Source organism: Schistocerca piceifrons, chromosome 6, assembly GCF_021461385.2.
Source record: "Schistocerca piceifrons isolate TAMUIC-IGC-003096 chromosome 6, iqSchPice1.1, whole genome shotgun sequence".
NCBI lineage: Eukaryota > Metazoa > Arthropoda > Insecta > Orthoptera > Acrididae > Schistocerca > Schistocerca piceifrons.
The window spans coordinates 79,938,150-79,956,333 of record NC_060143.1 but is presented as its reverse complement, the minus strand read 5'-3'; the positions used below and the strand labels follow the sequence as shown (position 1 = coordinate 79,956,333).

Below are 18,184 nucleotides of genomic sequence, written 5' to 3'. Positions count from 1 at the left end.
TAGTGGTTGCAGGTCTTCTTTGGTATTTCTAAATCAAGGCATTGTGGTTTTTGGGTTTGGAGCACAAAAGTGTAAGATTATACTGGTCAACCTGTTCCCATCCATTCACATGTCAATTCGTGTGAAGCGACTGTAATACTGTACATGTCTTTTGTGCATGTTTGAAAACTTTTGGCATTCAATTGCAAGATTATTAGTGGCCTTTGTAAAACAGTTTAAAACAAAAGTTGTTGAAGTTTGTTATACAAAAATTTAAAAGATTGTAAAAGTCAAACTCTACTGAACAATTTCTACCCACTCCTAAATCTCATTTACTTCCACACTATCACTCAAACCGTGAAACTGTCACTGTCATAAAAGCTTCTTAAAACATGGACAGAATAACAGAATAAATATGAAGTAAGTGGATTACTTACAAGAAGACTGGATCAGCCAACCACTCTGACACATTAAAACCGTCATCCTTACTGTTTAGAAGACAAGTGTGACATACCAAAATATCGTAAAAGATTTACCACATTCTTATCATCACATCATCTGCTGAAAAACAAATCAGATCTGCAAACAAGCTTCTATTTTCGTCTCTGAATATTGAACACAGTGTGGTGAAATCTATAACATCACAAGCATCACACACTGGAGGGTCCTCTTGTCAAAGCAAGCATCCTCTGACAGTATCCTTGCCATAGATGACTGAGAAGATGACCACCACCACTACCACCACCACCACCCCAAGAGGAGTAACACTGCAGCCGACCAGTTTGCTTCACCAGCTGCAGCTTCTTGCCCGTCACTCCTGGCCACGCTCCATCCCACCAACACAAAACTATACCTCAACAGCGAAGTGATGGTATGTAGGATGACGACACGCACAGCCGTGGGATTTTTGGTACATGCTTCCTGGCTGTCAGATCTATCAATTCATTCCTATATTTTTGTGTACTCTGGCAATAACAAAAATGACACCTTCCATAAACTTTGTTTGCTAAGTACATTGTCTGGGAGGTTTTAGACTATTTTAACTGCTAGTTGCATGTTGTTTATTAATTTATGAGCACTCAAGGAAGTCTAAGCAAATGAAACATTTCTCATCATAAATCTGTATCCAGCTCAGCTGCTTTCAAGCCACATTTAGCTCTGCATAATATACAGCAAACTCATTACAGGATCTTTGACACACCAATCAAATACCATCAAGGGTCCCCCTTCTTTCTGCCATCCCCATATACAAATACTGCCATACAGTTGTGGTGCTCATTAAAAGTTTTATAAAGCACCGACTTAAAAACATATCCAAGATTGCAATACCCCTACACAAAGAGCACTCTACAAACTGACCAGAATTTGCCTTCAACTTCAGGTTTGGGTATGCATTTACCCTAGACCAGTTGCCACTTGGTTGAGTTTACAACAGATCCCAGGAAGACTTGTTGCATGTGAGCAATTCATTAAAATCTGTTCCATTACAGGGACTGTAATGATCTGGTTTACCAACAGCTTTGGAACAGCATAGCATCTACTTGCCTCAAACACCGTGAGGAGATGTTGCCAAATGGCAAGTGACAGCTCTCCAGCCACTGCACACAGTCTGGAAATGGGGGTGGGTCCTGAGGACATGTGCAAAAAGCTTAGTCCATCCATTGTGCATAATGTTGCTGGTCTTTAGGTACACAAGCCTTGCTGATCCACAAACAATGCACCGAAAACCTAGCTAGGACCACACAAAATCTTTAGAAAACTGAAGCACTCACACCCTGTCTTTTCTCAAGACCTGTGGCTAAGGCACTTCAAGATGTTGTGTACCTTCAGGTCCCTTAGATGAAGTAACCATGAAAACTTTGAATCAAATGAAATGAGGTCTTGGCAACTGGTGAAATGCTAATGACAGAATAGGAGGACAAACAGAAAATTGCAAAATTATTCGCAAACATGGAGCACTGCAAGGGACTGCTTACTGTGGATGTTATACTGCTACTGGCAATGGTGAAGAGGGACACCGTTCTTCCTTAAGGGACACCATTCTCCTGAAACGCACCAGAAAGAACTTCTCCAACACCTACAATTCACCACAATAGGAAGGACAAAATACAAATAAATTACCCCACTGATGTAAAGGTACTAGTACACTGACTCCAAGTAGTGTTTCCTACAACAAAGCATATTCCTATTAAATGTTGTTTCTATCAGAAAGCCTATTATATACCCAAATCCACCAGGATTAGATTATCAATTATGCAGCACAGTGCAGACGTCAGCAGTGAAATGTCGATCTAGGTCGGATACAAGCAACAGCAGAGCAGTATTGAGTAGCTATGATAAGCTCTAAACCAGATAATGTCTGTATTATCAAAGGCAGGTATAACTCATTGTGTGCATAACCCTTTCAGCATGTATTAATCAGATGTCACCCACACATATGAAGATACAAAATTTTAATATTCAATCCACACTCTTCTTGTATCTGTCTGTGTTATCATGGTTTTTTTTTTTTTTTTTTTTTTTTTTTTTTTTTTTTTTTTTTTACATTTGTTTCTTCAATGTAGATGAAAATGATGTTGAAATAGTGGTAGCTCATGTGCTTTGTGTGTCTTTTTCTCTTCACTATGTAGTATCCACTTGGTCACTTTAATCTCCAGGATCATCCTTTCCTCCAAGCAAATGGGACATTTATGACTGGACAGCATGGTTGTAACACAATTAACACACAATGGCACAGATGTATGTTGTCTGTCACATTAACAGGTATCTATCACGAAAGTGTTGCTTGGCCCTTGCATGTTAGCCTAGTGTGCCCAAAAACTGCCATTTAAAATACTTTTGAGTTTATTCATAAAATAACTTTCTGCTACCAGCAACTTTTCTTTATATTTATATTTTGCACACATTTCAGGAAATGTGTCCCATTTTCAAGCATGGTCCCCCCCCCCCCCCCCCCGTGTTACGCCATTTATTCGTGGTGTGTGTGTGTGTGTGTGTGTGTGTGTGTGTGTGTGTGTGTGTGTGTGTGTGTAGCTCCGTTCTTGCAGTCCATTTACACAGAAAATCACAAATATTAAACATCATTCCAAATTTTCAGTCCACAGTAGCCAATGAAAGCAAGAAACATAGGGAAACAAAATATTTCGCCAACAATTTGTAGTGGAAAAATCAAAATTCAAAGTTAAATACATTCAATGTATTTCAGAAGAGCATGACTGCTGAAAGTCAACACAAATGCCACTGTCTTCTGCTGTTAGCCGCTGACCTTTTCTAATTTGAAGTACATCAGTCACACCATCAGCCTACAACACTTCATTTAATGTAAATCCACTAACATGCAATAAGTCAGTAACCCCTTTGCTAAAACCTAGGATGTTGTGTGCTTCTTGTCCCCAGTCATTATGCATTCTGCAGCAATAGCCTGCTGTGATGCGACTGTTCCTATAACTGAGTCCCATGTCAAAGGAGTTTCGCCATCTTAAAGCATTTTTGGTATCCCATACAATGCTTTCTGCAGGGAGAGAAGTGACAGTTTTTTAGAGTATTTTCTCCTTTTAACTAAAGTGTTTTTAATTTATGTGCATTCTATTAATCTTATCCTGTCTGATTTTTGTTGGCATGTGTTCTTGTCTGAACTGAAGACTTATTGTTAGACTGGATGTTAGTACTACTCAGTGACCCACTAATATCTTTGCAAATGACTAGACCTAGTGCACTCTATGCAAGTCTCAGATGCAGGTACGGAATTGAGCTGTGATACGTGCCCCAGAGGTTGCAAGGAAAGTAACTAAGATCCATCCCAACAGCCTTTGGCATACCTCGTGTTGGATTTTTTTAACATTAGAACATGCTGCAAAATCTGGGCAGTTGACCCCATTTCCAGTGATACATTATATTCCACCATCTCCTGCACGATGATTGCTGTACAATGTGCACAGATTATGGTTAAAGATGACTCCACTCGCTAGCATGCAGACAAGGAACCCACATTTGCCAAACCTGCACCAATACACAAATGGATATGTTCCATGAGGTGACTGCCATTAGGCATGTACCAAAAAGACATGTGTGGTCCATTAAGTCTGACAGACACAGCGAGCATTTCATCTTTCTTTCTCTTTTGATTTCATTCAATATGTGACTACAGAAATGATCTATCAAAGTAGCTTCAGAGTCAAGGGAGCCACTACTTTGATCTGTTGGCGCTATTTCGGACACTCAAATAAATCAAAATTAAAATCAAGCTTTATAAGCAATTGGAGAATGTAGAAATTTCATCCTTTTGTTGAAACCATTATATGAGCCGTATGTCAGGTGCAGTTCTATTCAGACTTCAAATGTCCTCATTCTGTATGTGAGCAAGCTATGGTGTTGCAAAATTACACATGTTTGTGGCAATTGTAATATCAAGAAAAACTGTAAAATTATGAATATAACTCTCAAAATATGTAATGAAACTGCTCCAGCAAGTAGTTTTTAAGACTGGAGAGCAACATTACAGCTCTTAATTGGAAAAATTAGCTACATTAAATTCACTCAGTGAAGTGTCATGAAAATTTAAACAAGCCAGTGTTAGTATACCTTGCTGAATCAATGTTCTCACAATCCGTATGAAACTGACTCAGTCAAAATATAGTATGCTGTATCACAAAATGTGACCACAACATAAAACGACTGCCATCTCCTCTGCAGTGGTGTAATACACAGTACTGCAATGTCCATAGTGTTAGCTTGATGATGGAGCACTGCAATAAAAATCAACTTCTGTGCACTAATGTTTTGAAATTCACTGGTGCACAATGAACTTTTGACACGCACACATTCCATTATGTGGGTTAATACTGCCTATATATATATAAAATGCCTCATACTGAAATACCATGCAACACACTCACTCATATGCTGAGCTGCAAAATTTAGCATTTTCAGAGGAGTCTTGTTTTAGCCTGTCATACTGAGAGTCACTTATTGATAGGAGTTGTTATGATTTGACAGCCTGATTATACAGAACATAATTAAAAGAGCCAAGTTAGGTCCACTAATATAGGATACCACCTTGAATCTTTTGTATTGAACATAATGTGAACAGCAACCAGTACATTTTGGATGAGAGAGAGGAAATGGATAGTGTCTTTCTCCTTCCAGTCTCGTAATTATAAATGTTACTACTGTTTTCAAATTGTGACTAATTGTTGACAACAAACCTCTTAAGGGAGTATGCATACTATGTGAGTATCACAGTCTTTTCTACAGTTTAAAGAACTAATACAAAGAGGTTCTGGATTGGATATCACATATTATACTTATTACATGCTTCTGTCCAGCAAGCTCTTTCTTCCTCAATGAGGAGTTGCCCAGAGTATGACATAAGCTATAAATGAATGAAATTGGCAAAAGTAAGCCAACTTTTTCACATTTTCATCTCCACAGTCTATTGGTATCCATAATAAAAAAAGTTTGACAGTGTAAACATTTAAGACTATTTGTAAAATGTTAGTAGTTCAGGTTCTTATTAATATAAACACCTGAGAATTTAGAATTTTCCTTACATTATTTCTAATGGTGTGATCAAGTCTTGCACAGCACTAAACTACTCCATATAATTGTTTTAACAAGTTCAGTTACAGTGCATTAGCCGAAAACTAGTTATTAATTTTACAGAAAATTTTATTCTCATTTTTAAGAGTTGAAGTCTCTCCACTAGGTTCGATTATAATTCTTGCATCACCAGCACAGAAAACTATATCTGATTCTTGAATACATGATAACAGGTCATTACATAAGACACAAACAAGATCGTATACAATAGTGAGAAATGTTTATGCCCAGGGCTCTTGTGGCACCAAGCTGAGAGGAGCACCACAACTAAAGGTACGCAGATTGCCCAATATAACATCCAGGTTCTTTGATTCCACGCCACAACATTTAGACCCTTTGATTGCAGCATATGTGGGCAAAATACCACTCTGCATTCTCCAGACAGGAATCATTTTCAACTCTGTAAATTACCTAATCCTTCTGATTTGTCATGTGCCTAATATTATCTAATTAGTGATTTTGGTCACATGCAGAATAAATGATGTTGCAATTCTCATGTGTGTATATTTTGTACTCATCTGCATCACATCTAATGCCCTCATAACATGAACACGTCAGTTTCACACAGACACTGTGAGCATTGTTTCAGATAGCCAATGGAAGTAAAAAAGAGGCAAAGTATTTTGAGTGTAGAAATTGACCACTTTACATTCTTCACAGATTATCAGAGGTTGTATTTTGTCACGACACGTTACTTTACACTCTCGTCCCCACCCCTTTGATATTTTTTTTCCGTTTTCTTGGAAAGGTTATAGTGACAGACATCTCTAGCAGCCTGAGGTCTTAAGGCCAACAACTGTAAAATCATGAGAAAATTCACTGAACTGTTCAAGCAGTGATTCAGAAGTGTCAGTCATCAGAGATTACCTTCATCTGGCATTAGGGAAGTGTCTGATTCCATCTGTCTGCTTTGACCCATGTCACCAATATGGTGAAAACACCTAACTCCAGTGTATAAAAAGTGGTAACAATGTCATCACTACATACACATGCCAGTAAATGCAAAAACATACAAAAATGACAAGAATGTTTCACTCCAACAATGAAATGAAACTAGCGCTAGAACAGTGAAAAGTAGGGGGCTTCGGGTGGGTACAAACTAAATAAATAAGCATGCCATTTGTTTTGACAACAAGAAGGAAGAAGAAGTTAAATGCTGATGAGTACCTGTTTATATGGGCCAAAGTTGGCAATGGCAATTGTAAAATAAAGATCAACAGTGATTGTATGATTTATTATAGACAATAAAGTTTGTTCTCTCCTTTCCTTATCTCCCGTGAGATTTTTTTTTAATTAAAAAAACTTAATCACTTTTTGTTTTGGTGGCCGTGCCGCTCATGGTTGCTCGCTCAAACAAAGCCCACATTACCAAAAAACTGACATCCGCAATTCCGAAAAGCAGAATCTTTGAAAAAACCAACACCTAAAACTCTGTAAAGTGGGACCCGACACTTCCCTTGACCTATATAGCTCCAACACAGCTCCTGATGCTTACTGGGAAAAAAGAAGGGAAAAAAATTCACACCTAAATAACTCACTGGAACCAAATTACCAAAAACCCAAAACAAGAATTACTCACCAACAAAAGCTTCTGACAAAACCATCTAGGTTCAACACACACACACACACACACACACACACACACACACACACACACACACACACACACACACACACACACAAGAGGAGGGAGGAGGAGGAAAACACCCATTGTAACTCACTGAAAACAAAGTAAACACTTCGAAATCCATGTTACAGCACAGACTACCCAGACTCAAATGAACCCATACTACCATAGTAATAACCAAAACTCAAATTAACCCAATACCTTACATTAAACTCCACACATCAACATGACATCTACAAACATGAACCAACTCAAAAACAATGCACCACACAAAACACCACATTTAAGTCACCGGTCAAAGCAGACAGGTAGAATCAGATGCTTCCAATGACCCCTGTGTCTCACCAATTGGCATTCTAATTTCTGCTTTATACTTACCAAAGTAGGATTTGTGTTGTTACTTGAACTTTTGCACTTAAAACTACTGTTTGCATCAGCACTTGATACAATTGCTTCAACTCTTTGCTATGAAATATGTTATTGACCTGTTACTACCTTATTGGATATTTACAATCAGTTGTTGTTGTGCTCTCTTGCATTCCCATTAGATTCCACAACAAACACAGACAAAATTGCACTATTTTTTGAGTCTTACTCCAATGTTTTGTGATAAAGTCTTGCAGAACTGCAAATAATCTACCCACAATCTAACCCAAATATAGTGAGGGCTCTACGAGATTACATTAAAATCCTAAAATTATGTACATTTAATCAGTGGAATGTCAGATCCCTTAATCGAGCAGGTAGGTTAGAAAATTTAAAAAGGGAAATGGATAGGTTGAAGTTAGATATAGTGGGAATTAGTGAAGTTCGGTGGCAGGAGGAACAAGACTTCTGGTCAGGTGACTACAGGGTTATAAACACAAAATCAAATAGGGGTAATGCAGGAGTAGGTTTAAAAATGAATAGGAAAATAGGAATGCGGGTAAGCTACTACAAACAGCATAGTGAATGCATTATTGTGGCCAAGATAGATACGAAGCCCACACCTACTACAGTAGTACAAGTTTATATGCCAACTAGCTCTGCAGATGACGAAGAAATTGAAGAAATGTATGGTGAAATAAAAGAAATTATTCAGATAGTGAAGGGAGACGAAAATTTAATAGTCATGGGTGACTGGAATTTGAGTGTGGGAAAAGGGAGAGAAGGAAACATAGTAGGTGAATATGGATTGGGGGACAGAAATGAAAGAGGAAGCCACCTGGTAGAATTTTGCACAGAGCACAACATAATCATAACTAACACTTGGTTTAAGAATCATGAAAGAAGGTTGTATACATGGAAGAACCCTGGAGATACTAAAAGGTATCAGATAGATTATATAATGGTAAGACAGAGATTTAGGAACCAGGTTTTAAATTGTAAGACATTTCCAGGGGTAGATGTGGACTCTGACCACAATCTATTGGTTATGACCTGTAAATTAAAACTGAAGAAACTGCAAAAAGGTGGGAATTTAAGGAGATGGGACCTGGATAAACTGAAAGAATCAGAGGTTGTACAGAGTTTCAGGGAGAGCATAAGGGAGCAATTGACAGGAATGGGGGAAATAAATACAGTAGAAGAAGAATAGGTAGCTTTGAGGGATGAAGTAGTGAAGGCAGCAGAGGATCAAGTAGGTAAAAAGACGAGGGCTAGTAGAAATCCTTGGGTAACAGAAGAAATATTGAATTTAATTAATGAAAGGAGAAAATATAAAAATGCAGTAAGTGAAACAGGCAAAAAGGAATACAAACGTCTCAAAAATGAGATCGACAGGAAGTGCAAAATGGCTAAGCAGGGATGGCTAGAGGACAAATGTAAGGGTGTAGAGGCTTATCTCACTAGGGGTAAGATAGATACCGCCTACAGGAAAATTAAAGAGACCTTTGGAGATAAGAGAACGACTTGTATGAATATCAAGAGCTCAGATGAAAACCCAGTTCTAAGCAAAGAAGGGAAAGCAGAAAGGTGGAAGGAGTATATAGAGGGTCTATACAAGGGCGATGTACTTGAGGACAATATTATGGAAATGGAAGAGGATGTAGATGAAGATGAAATGGGAGATACGATACTGCGTGAAGAGTTTGACAGAGCACTGAAAGACCTGAGTCGAAACAAGGCCCCCGGAGTAGACAATATTCCATTGGAACTACTGACGGCCGTGGGAGAGCCAGTCCTGACAAAACTCTACCATCTGGTGAGCAAGATGTATGAAACAGGCAAAATACCCTCAGACTTCAAGAAGAATATAATAATTCCAATCCCAAAGAAAGCAGGTGTTGACACATGTGAAAATTACCGAACTATCAGCTTTATAAGTCACAGCTGCAAAATACTAACACGAATTCTTTACAGACGAATGGAAAAACTAGTAGAAGCCAACCTCGGGGAAGATCAGTTTGGATTCCGTAGAAACACTGGAACACGTGAGGCAATACTGACCTTACGACTTATCTTAGAAGAAAGATTAAGGAAAGGCAAACCTACGTTTCTAGCATTTGTAGACTTAGAGAAAGCTTTTGACAATGTTGACTGGAATACTCTCTTTCAAATTCTAAAGGTGGCAGGGGTAAAATACAGGGAGCGAAAGGCTATTTACAATTTGTACAGAAACCAGATGGCAGTTATAAGAGTCGAGGGACATGAAAGGGAAGCAGTGGTTGGGAAGGGAGTAAGACAGGGTTGTAGCCTGTCCCCAATGTTGTTCAATCTGTATATTGAGCAAGCAGTAAAGGAAACAAAAGAAAAATTCGAAGTAGGTATTAAAATTCATGGAGAAGAAATAAAAACTTTGAGGTTCGCCGATGACATTGTAATTCTGTCAGAGACAGTAAAGGACTTGGAAGAGCAGTTGAATGGAATGGACAGTGTCTTGAAAGGAGGATATAAGATGAACATCAACAAAAGCAAAACAAGGATAATGGAATGTAGTCTAATTAAGTCGGGTGATGCTGAGGGAATTAGATTAGGAAATGAGGCACTTAAAGTAGTAAAGGAGTTTTGCTATTTGGGGAGCAAAATAACTGATGATGGTCGAAGTAGAGAGGATATAAAATGTAGGCTGGCAATGGCAAGGAAAGCGTTTCTGAAGAAGAGAAATTTGTTAACATCCAGTATTGATTTAAGTGTCAGGAAGTTATTTCTGAAAGTATTCGTATGGAGTGTAGCCATGTATGGAAGTGAAACATGGACGATAAATAGTTTGGACAAGAAGAGAATAGAAGCTTTCGAAATGTGGTGCTACAGAAGAATGCTGAAGATTAGATGGGTAGATCACATAACTAATGAGGAAGTATTGAATAGGATTGGGGAGAAGAGAAGTTTGTGGCACAACTTGACCAGAAGAAGGGATCGGTTGGTAGCACATGTTCTGAGGCATCAAGGGATCACCAATTTAGTATTGGAGGGCAGCGTGGAGGGTAAAAATCGTAGGGGGAGACCAAGAGATGAATACACTAAGCAGATTCAGAAGGATGTAGGTTGCAGTAGGTATTGGGAGATGAAAAAGCTTGCACAGGATAGAGTAGCATGGAGAGCTGCATCAAACCAGTCTCAGGACTGAAGACCACAACAACAACAATCAGTGTCTTAGGACTCTTGATTTAAGGTACTTCACCAATGATGTGGCCAAGAGTGCAAGAAATGTGTAGTGAGGCAACAGAGTCCCAACTGCCAGAAACTACTTAGTACTTATAAATGAACATAATAAAATAACAGACAAGCTGTTAAATTAGAAGAAGTTGTTTTCCAAATTTTGTTAAGTAGCTGCTCTTTCTCCCCTAATGCTTGCTCCATGTTGAGAACACTACACTTCTGTTACCAGTTATCAACATACTGCAATAATTTCAACAACTCAAACAAAATCCTGGTGAGGCCCCTGTATATGTTCAGCATGCAAATAAAATTAAATTTCTAACAAATATGTTTCTCTCTTTAAAAATCTCATATTATGTGGATTTCCTCCCATGCCTTTGCGTCAGCAGAAATGCTTCACTTTTCTCTGCATGCACAGAACATTCAGAAACATTTGCAAGTGTTTTCACTACAAATTTCTGGAAACCTATGACCAAGAAATCGGGTCTAGTGCAGCAGGGGATACAACCCGTCGGCTTTGGACAATGACGTCACAAGTCGCCAGAGAGAGTTTACCATTTTCGCTTTTGCTGTTATGTTTCAGTTTCGTTTTTTTACTGATTACTTAATAAAGTGGATCTGTTTATTCTATCTCGTGAGATTTTTTTTTTTAAAAAGCCAAAAAACACTTATCAGCCACTGAAGGGAGCTACAACACTAAGAAGAATCGCTTCTCGATTGGCGACTTGTGACGTCATTGTCCAAAGCCGACGGGTTGTATCCCCTGTTACACTAGTCCCAAGAAATCTATGTCAATACCTACCAACACAGGGGTAGGATTTAAATTTCCAGTTTTACTCTTCATTGCACATGGTGTCCCAGGAGAAATGGTCAATATTCAGGGGCATGACACACACACACACACGCACACACACACACACACACACACACACACACACACACACACACACACACCCCTTACATAGCTATGAGCACTTTACCATCTTCATTGCTGAGAAATGTCTCTCTTTTGATGAACAAATGCTCATAACTCTTAAGGTACACATTTGAGATCCATATTTACTAGGTGTTTTTGCTTAAAGTGATCGGTCCTGCCATGTCGCTGATTACTGAATTTCGGGACTAGTGTAGCAGAGGATACAACCCGTCGGCTTTGGACAATGACGTCACAAGTGGCCAATCGAGAAGCGATTCTTCTTAGTGTTGTAGCTCCCTTCAGGGGCTGATAAGTGTTTTTTGGCTTAAAAAAAAAATCTCACGAGATAGAATAAACAGATCCACTTTATTAAGCAATCAGTAAAAAAACGAAACTGAAACATAACACCAAAAGCGAAAATGGTAAACTGCTCTCTGGCGACTTGTGACATTGTCCAAAGCCGACGGGTTGTATCCCCTGCTACACTAGACCCTGAATTTCTCCTGTGGCACCTTGTATACCTAGCACCCATTTTCTCTAACTTTTTTGGTAAATATTTCTATTTATGATTTTAGCGTTCATATTTTGGAGACTGAATTATCAAAAATATGATAACAAGCCTACAACTTAAGAGGAGGATACTTGTAATCAACAGCATCAGTGACAGTGGCTTTGCTCGTTTTGAAGCACTGAGTACAAGCTCACTTCCTATTGGAATACATTTCCAAAATCACACTGCATCTCTCATACTATCGATAAGCTACTTTACATCTCACTAAGGTTGTAAGTGTCTTTTCCTACACAAATGTTTAATTGCAATTGTATGCAGACAATGTTTACAATATGTATGTGTGTAGCACATATCTCTTACTTCATATAATAAATTTGTACTAAAACATGTCTTTATTTAAGCTAGGACAAAGTAGTTCCAAATTAAAACACTAACCTTTCAACAACTTCCTTGGTAACACACCATCTGTGTTTTGGTTTTGTTTTGTGGAGTACTGGCGGTGTCACTTTACCATCCTCCTCTTCACTAGAATCAGTATCAGGCCCATCAGTTGGCACAGAGCCTGCACTGTTACTTCTGCTTCTTGAGCGGCGGCGGCGTGGCCTCAGTTCTTCTCGAGGTTCAGAATGGACAGAATCATCTGCTCCCAAATCAATTATATCAATTTCATCTGGTAATGGTCGTTCTCGTTCTTGTTCCTCATCGTTAGGTCGAGCAGGGGTTTCATTCACAGCCTCTTCTGTTGCATTGTTGGAAGTTTCTTCATCAGAACTCAACGGAGAACTTCTCTTTCGGTAGCATCGAGTTTTTGATTTCGGCTTTAATTTTGGAAACTCTGGATAGTCAAAATCTGGGAAGCCACGGAAGCCAGATGAATCGTCGTCTTCGTCACCATTGCCGTTCTTTTCTCCATTACCTTCATTTTCTTCTTTGTTTTGCACTTCCACTTTATTAGATGCATTGTCATCGGAACTGTTTTCGGATTTTTCGACTGAAATTCCGCTATCATCTTTTTCCATGTGTCTTCTCGCTTTAGCCGAAGTTTCATTTGATTCAGAGCCTGCGGGTGGAGGGCTTTCAGGACTGTCTCCTGGGGAATTTGTAGTGATTTCACGTTCAGCATCTTTATCATCGACTTCCATACCTTCCTGTGAAGTATGGGGGTCCATCATTCGTCGTTATCGAAATTAAAGGTAGTGCAACCAGTTACCTGACTACCTACAATGAAACGAAAATTGCCGAATTAAAACCTATTTTTTAAAGATAGGAACAAATGGTTTGCAGTGGTTGTCATCGGAAATGAGATGATATTCGTGCTTTACAAGACTTACTAAAGAAAATATAAATGGAAAAGCTGCACCGGCACAAAACAATGAAATAAAAAAAAATAGGATGAAATAATCTATTTTGCGTCTTATGTCAGACATGTTTTCATTCCCAAAATAGAAACTCTCCGTACGTCAACATCGACAGCAACGGTTTTCGTAAAAATAAAACTCACCTCTGTAGTTACTTCATTGCTTATTACAGGCAATGGAGGGCATTTTTACCAAACTGGCGACAGAAAACAAACTACACTTCATCCTGTCTCTCCCATATTCGACTTTCAGCCGTTTCGCAGCAGCTGATCAACGCCACCTCTGTATACCACCTCAAACTTAATTTAATCGAGATCGATTTTCAGATGTGTTCTTGTCCTAGGAAAGAAAATGAAAATTCGATATACACAAATGAAGACACCTGACTGTCCATGTAATTGATCATTCGATTTTGTACCGACTGCTTTCGGAAATACAGCTTGTAACATTTGGTGGCTCCACTGTTGCAATTGATTACAAAAAAAAGTACAACGAGTTTATGAATTTGCGTATCAAGTATCAAATGTTACTTAGTACATCTTGGTACTGCTAGTTAAATCACCTCAACGTTTCTTTCACCCGTAGAACAACTAATATTCATAAAACTGCTATTCCTCACACGGTAGACTCAGCGGCTGTGTTGTTTCGTCGACCCATTACGTGTGTCAACTGTTTCTAAATGTTAATGATCGATTGTCGCTTCGTTATAAAGTTCGATAGTTGGAAATCGCAATTGTTGCAGTGCGATATTCGAATGAGACACATACAGCACTTGAGCACTGTGCCTCCTGGAAATAAATTAATAACAATTTGGCGACCTTATAAACGTTGTCGAAAGTGGGCTAACGACTAGAGTACCGTGAAAAGTTACTTGCCGTATTTCAAAAATATCATTTAGAGAAATATTAATTATTGCAATAAGTACTGGTAACGAAATTATGCCTTCGAACACAGAATCAAAGTAAGGCAACGCATAAATACAAATCCCACAGTCCCTTGTGAGCTTGAGTTATATTTTAGTAACATTAAGTTATAACGAAATACAATTATCTGCCTTATAGATAATTTCGTATTGTTGCAGTTATCAAAATTTTGCAAGAATGATATGGGTTAGCAAAACCAGGAGATACGATATGTACATTTTTATGTTATTTTTAGTATGGATGATTTTCCCTTATGAATGCTCGAAACTTCCAACCGAAATGAGTGCGTGCTTCTATGATATCGCTCAATATAAATGGACTTAAGAAAAAGGCACATGGATACTAATAAGAAAATTTACAATCACAAGGGTGTCATATTAATCTTGGTGAAGATCATACCACAAATATAAGTACATTAACTCCTATATTGTGTTTGTCAAGTTATACACCACTGCTGGCTACTTCCGTAAAGTATACTGACAATAAATTTGCATATTTGTAATGCACTCATACTGATAATTATGGTAATGATTTCCAGATTACTTTATACATGTATATTAGTGGGAAAATGAATTTTGAAAACAGTCCATCTACCACCTCCTCCTCACATGCGGTACTGCTGCGACATGTAAAAATAAACAAACATTTTAACCGATACAACTATGGGTTCCTGGTGAAACATTGTATAATGAATAATGTAATCAAAACACATTTCTGTCTAATTTCACATCATATGATGTGTATTTGTTTTGTGGAAGCCTCACAACTGATTCCAGATACAGTGTCGAAGCAAAGATGAATATATCAGCTCCCTTAATCTATTGCTTCTCAAGTTAAACTAAAAGATGCCTCTGCTGATTATTTCAATTGTGGAACACTTACATCTGTATTGTACAAACTCATAACAAAATTTAGTGTAACACAAACCGGTGAAGAGCCACGTACATAGGAACCACGACATTGGTTACATTAGGCCTAATGGATTTTGTGTTGTTACCTTTTTATGAATGGTGGCCCCAAGGTTCAAAACCATTATCAGCTTAACCCATCGTCAAAGTTACAACAAATCTAGTAGGAATTAATAGTTGTAGTGAATATGGGGATACACAATCTCCTCCTCCTTTTTTTATCCAATCATTGTGTTCAGCAGAGGATGAATCTGGCTTCTTTAGTCTCCAGTTTCTGTGGTGTTCTCTGACCAGACAGCCCAATCCGTCCTATGAAACGACTGACAATTTTGGCATACGATCTGAATTTCTTAGAAGAGAACCACTGGAAAAACATTTAGTGTATTGACACAGACATGTTGATAATATTCTTTGTATGCAGGAAATTTCCACTACACAACCCCAGAAGCTATTAGGAAATACAAGTCAGTGGCAGACCAACATGAAGTCTTCTTGAGATGTGGGAAGGGAAAGGAGATGGTGGATCATGTGGTGGAATGCTGCATGTTCATATGGTATTGGGTGTAGAGAGGAAGCTGGGACGAACATCTTGGTAAAGGAATCTTCACGAAAAATTTTAAATTTATGGTTCCGTCTTTTCTTCTGAACCCGTCCTGTACACCACCCTTGATCTGGGGTTCTGGTGTCTTTTTCCATAACTGTGCCCATTTCCTAAATCTCACCAGTTCTTATCCTTCATCCCTCTTCCTTCCCCTTTGACCCTTCTGCCAGAAGAATGTGCCACTGCCTTCAAGAGCTTGCACATTTTCTAACTTTTGTATGTGTTTTCTCCTGCTGCCATTTTAGTTAGTAGTCTTTTTATCTATCCATTTATGTTATATTACCATAAAGGCTAGTATGAAGTTAAGGAGTTCTGCCATTACTATTCTATCTTCAACTTACATACGGAAAATAGCAGCTATAAATTTTAAATTTATTAGAAAGATTCATTTACCACCACATTCATCCTAGCTTCATCTCTACACCCAATAACTTACAAACATGCAGCATTGACGCATTGACCCACAGTCTGCCTTCCATCCCCACTTCTCAAGAAGACGACTGGGAATTTAACGCAATCAAAAAAATAGCTACAAACAATGAACTTAAGTCCAACATTACTGATAGTATTTTCAATTTAAAAAACACTGAAGAAGCAAGTGAGATCCCTGCTGTACCCAGGGAACAACACAGACCAAAAAGGAAATGGTGCATTTTGCTTTTTATGGATAAAATTTCTAGTAGGATAAGTAACAATCTGAAGGAATAGGGTTTCTCTGAGTTTTTCTATGTCCCACAGACACTAAGCAGATTTTTCTTCATTTTAAAGGGTAAATGACCTGCCTTCATGAAAAATAGGGTTTATAAGATCATACAGATATGAAGCTTTGTCAATTCAATAGCTGACATTCCGAAATGTTTATCTACACTTATCATGATCAAATCTTGCCTATCCTTAAAATGTTTCTCATTTCTGATATAACTGCATGATCCCTCACCCTTTAAGGGAATTCTACTTAGCAACTTGCCCTTTACATGATGATAGCGCTTCACTCTGTAGTTCAATTCTCTATGTCTGTGCTCTGTAAGGCATACCATTGCACTGTTCAAAGATTATAATCCAACTTCAAGTAATATTTGTGCAACTTCCAGTGTGGTACATTCTGTCTGCTGTGTAGCTGTTGCAGAAATCTTGAAACTGATTGAGATCGTTTTTACAGTGAGAGATGTGTTGTTATGACCCTTTTTAAAAAATCCTAGCTCTCCCACCCACGACAACAGAGATTTGACCATGCATAGCCCCATCCCCCATCTGCTCTGTTCCTACTAATTGACTCTACCAGCCTTCCCTTCCCAGCCCTACACCTAGTGAGCCCGATCTCCCAATGCTCTCAGCCAGCATCAGTGCAATATTTATCTGACGGGCAGTCATGGACACCATTACCAATACTATATTGACTTGTCATACAGTGCTCCGAGATGGGGTTGATCATGGTTCCGAAACAGCTTAAAAAGGTGCGCATTTGTGATGCCAGTTAAGGAGGCTGTCTTGTTCATATCACAACCTATGACACACGCCCTCACTCTGCCCAAGCCCTTCCCTGTCCCACCAACTATTACTACCTGATCACCTTCAGTTAAATCCTTATCCATAAGCCTTAAGTCCTCTGTTACTTAACTGAGCTCTGCATGTGGCTTGAGAAAGCTATTGACCTGATATTATGGCCCTGCAGCAGTACTTTCTTCTAACTAGCAGTATTGATGTTTCTCATTTTCTTTATTATGAGCAAAGTGTTCTGAAAATTTTGTACTTCTGCTCCTGCTTAAAGCTCCTCTGGCAGCTGGAATCTGTTTCTTGTACTTACAATAAATCTATGAGACAATGTCTTCCTCCTGCCAGCCAACCTGCCTACCAGCTGCCAGTTCCCAACCATCTCCCTCCCCACTGCCGTTCTTCATACTCATTACAACTATCTTACTTCATGCTTCTCTATCCCTACCACACATCATGGAGCTCCAAGAGTGGGCTTCTGTGAGTCTTCGTTGTTGTCCCCACTACATTCACCCCAGTGAAACCATTTGTCATAAGCTTCACAGTGAATCCCACAGCTCACTTTCTTAAGACTGTTACCACAATTTTTACTAATGGTGAGAAAACCACTACAAATGAATATTCTGACTTGAGTTATATTTATTCACAATAAAAATGTGTCAACTTATGAGAATGCACTAACTTCATTTCATT

At 38.6% G+C, this 18,184-nt stretch overlaps 1 protein-coding gene across 2 annotated transcripts in view; it reads right to left on the bottom strand.

The window, feature by feature from the left end:
- LOC124802624 (DDB1- and CUL4-associated factor 8-like) overlaps positions 1–14,233 on the bottom strand; it is a 136,876-nt gene extending 122,643 nt beyond the window's left edge. Inside the window, exons 1-3 of one of the 2 annotated variants that reach the window (XM_047263513.1) lie at positions 14,131–14,233; positions 13,712–13,907; positions 12,646–13,428 (exon numbers count right to left, since the gene is read on the bottom strand). In XM_047263513.1, coding sequence (XP_047119469.1) covers positions 12,646–13,382 — 737 coding nt within the window. In that variant the 5' untranslated portion in view covers positions 13,383–13,428; positions 13,712–13,907; positions 14,131–14,233. Of the gene's footprint in view, positions 1–12,645; positions 13,429–13,711; positions 13,908–13,990 lie in introns of both variants that reach the window. The other variant, XM_047263514.1, reaches the window with a different exon arrangement.
- Between the last annotated feature and the right edge of the window lie 3,951 nt (positions 14,234–18,184).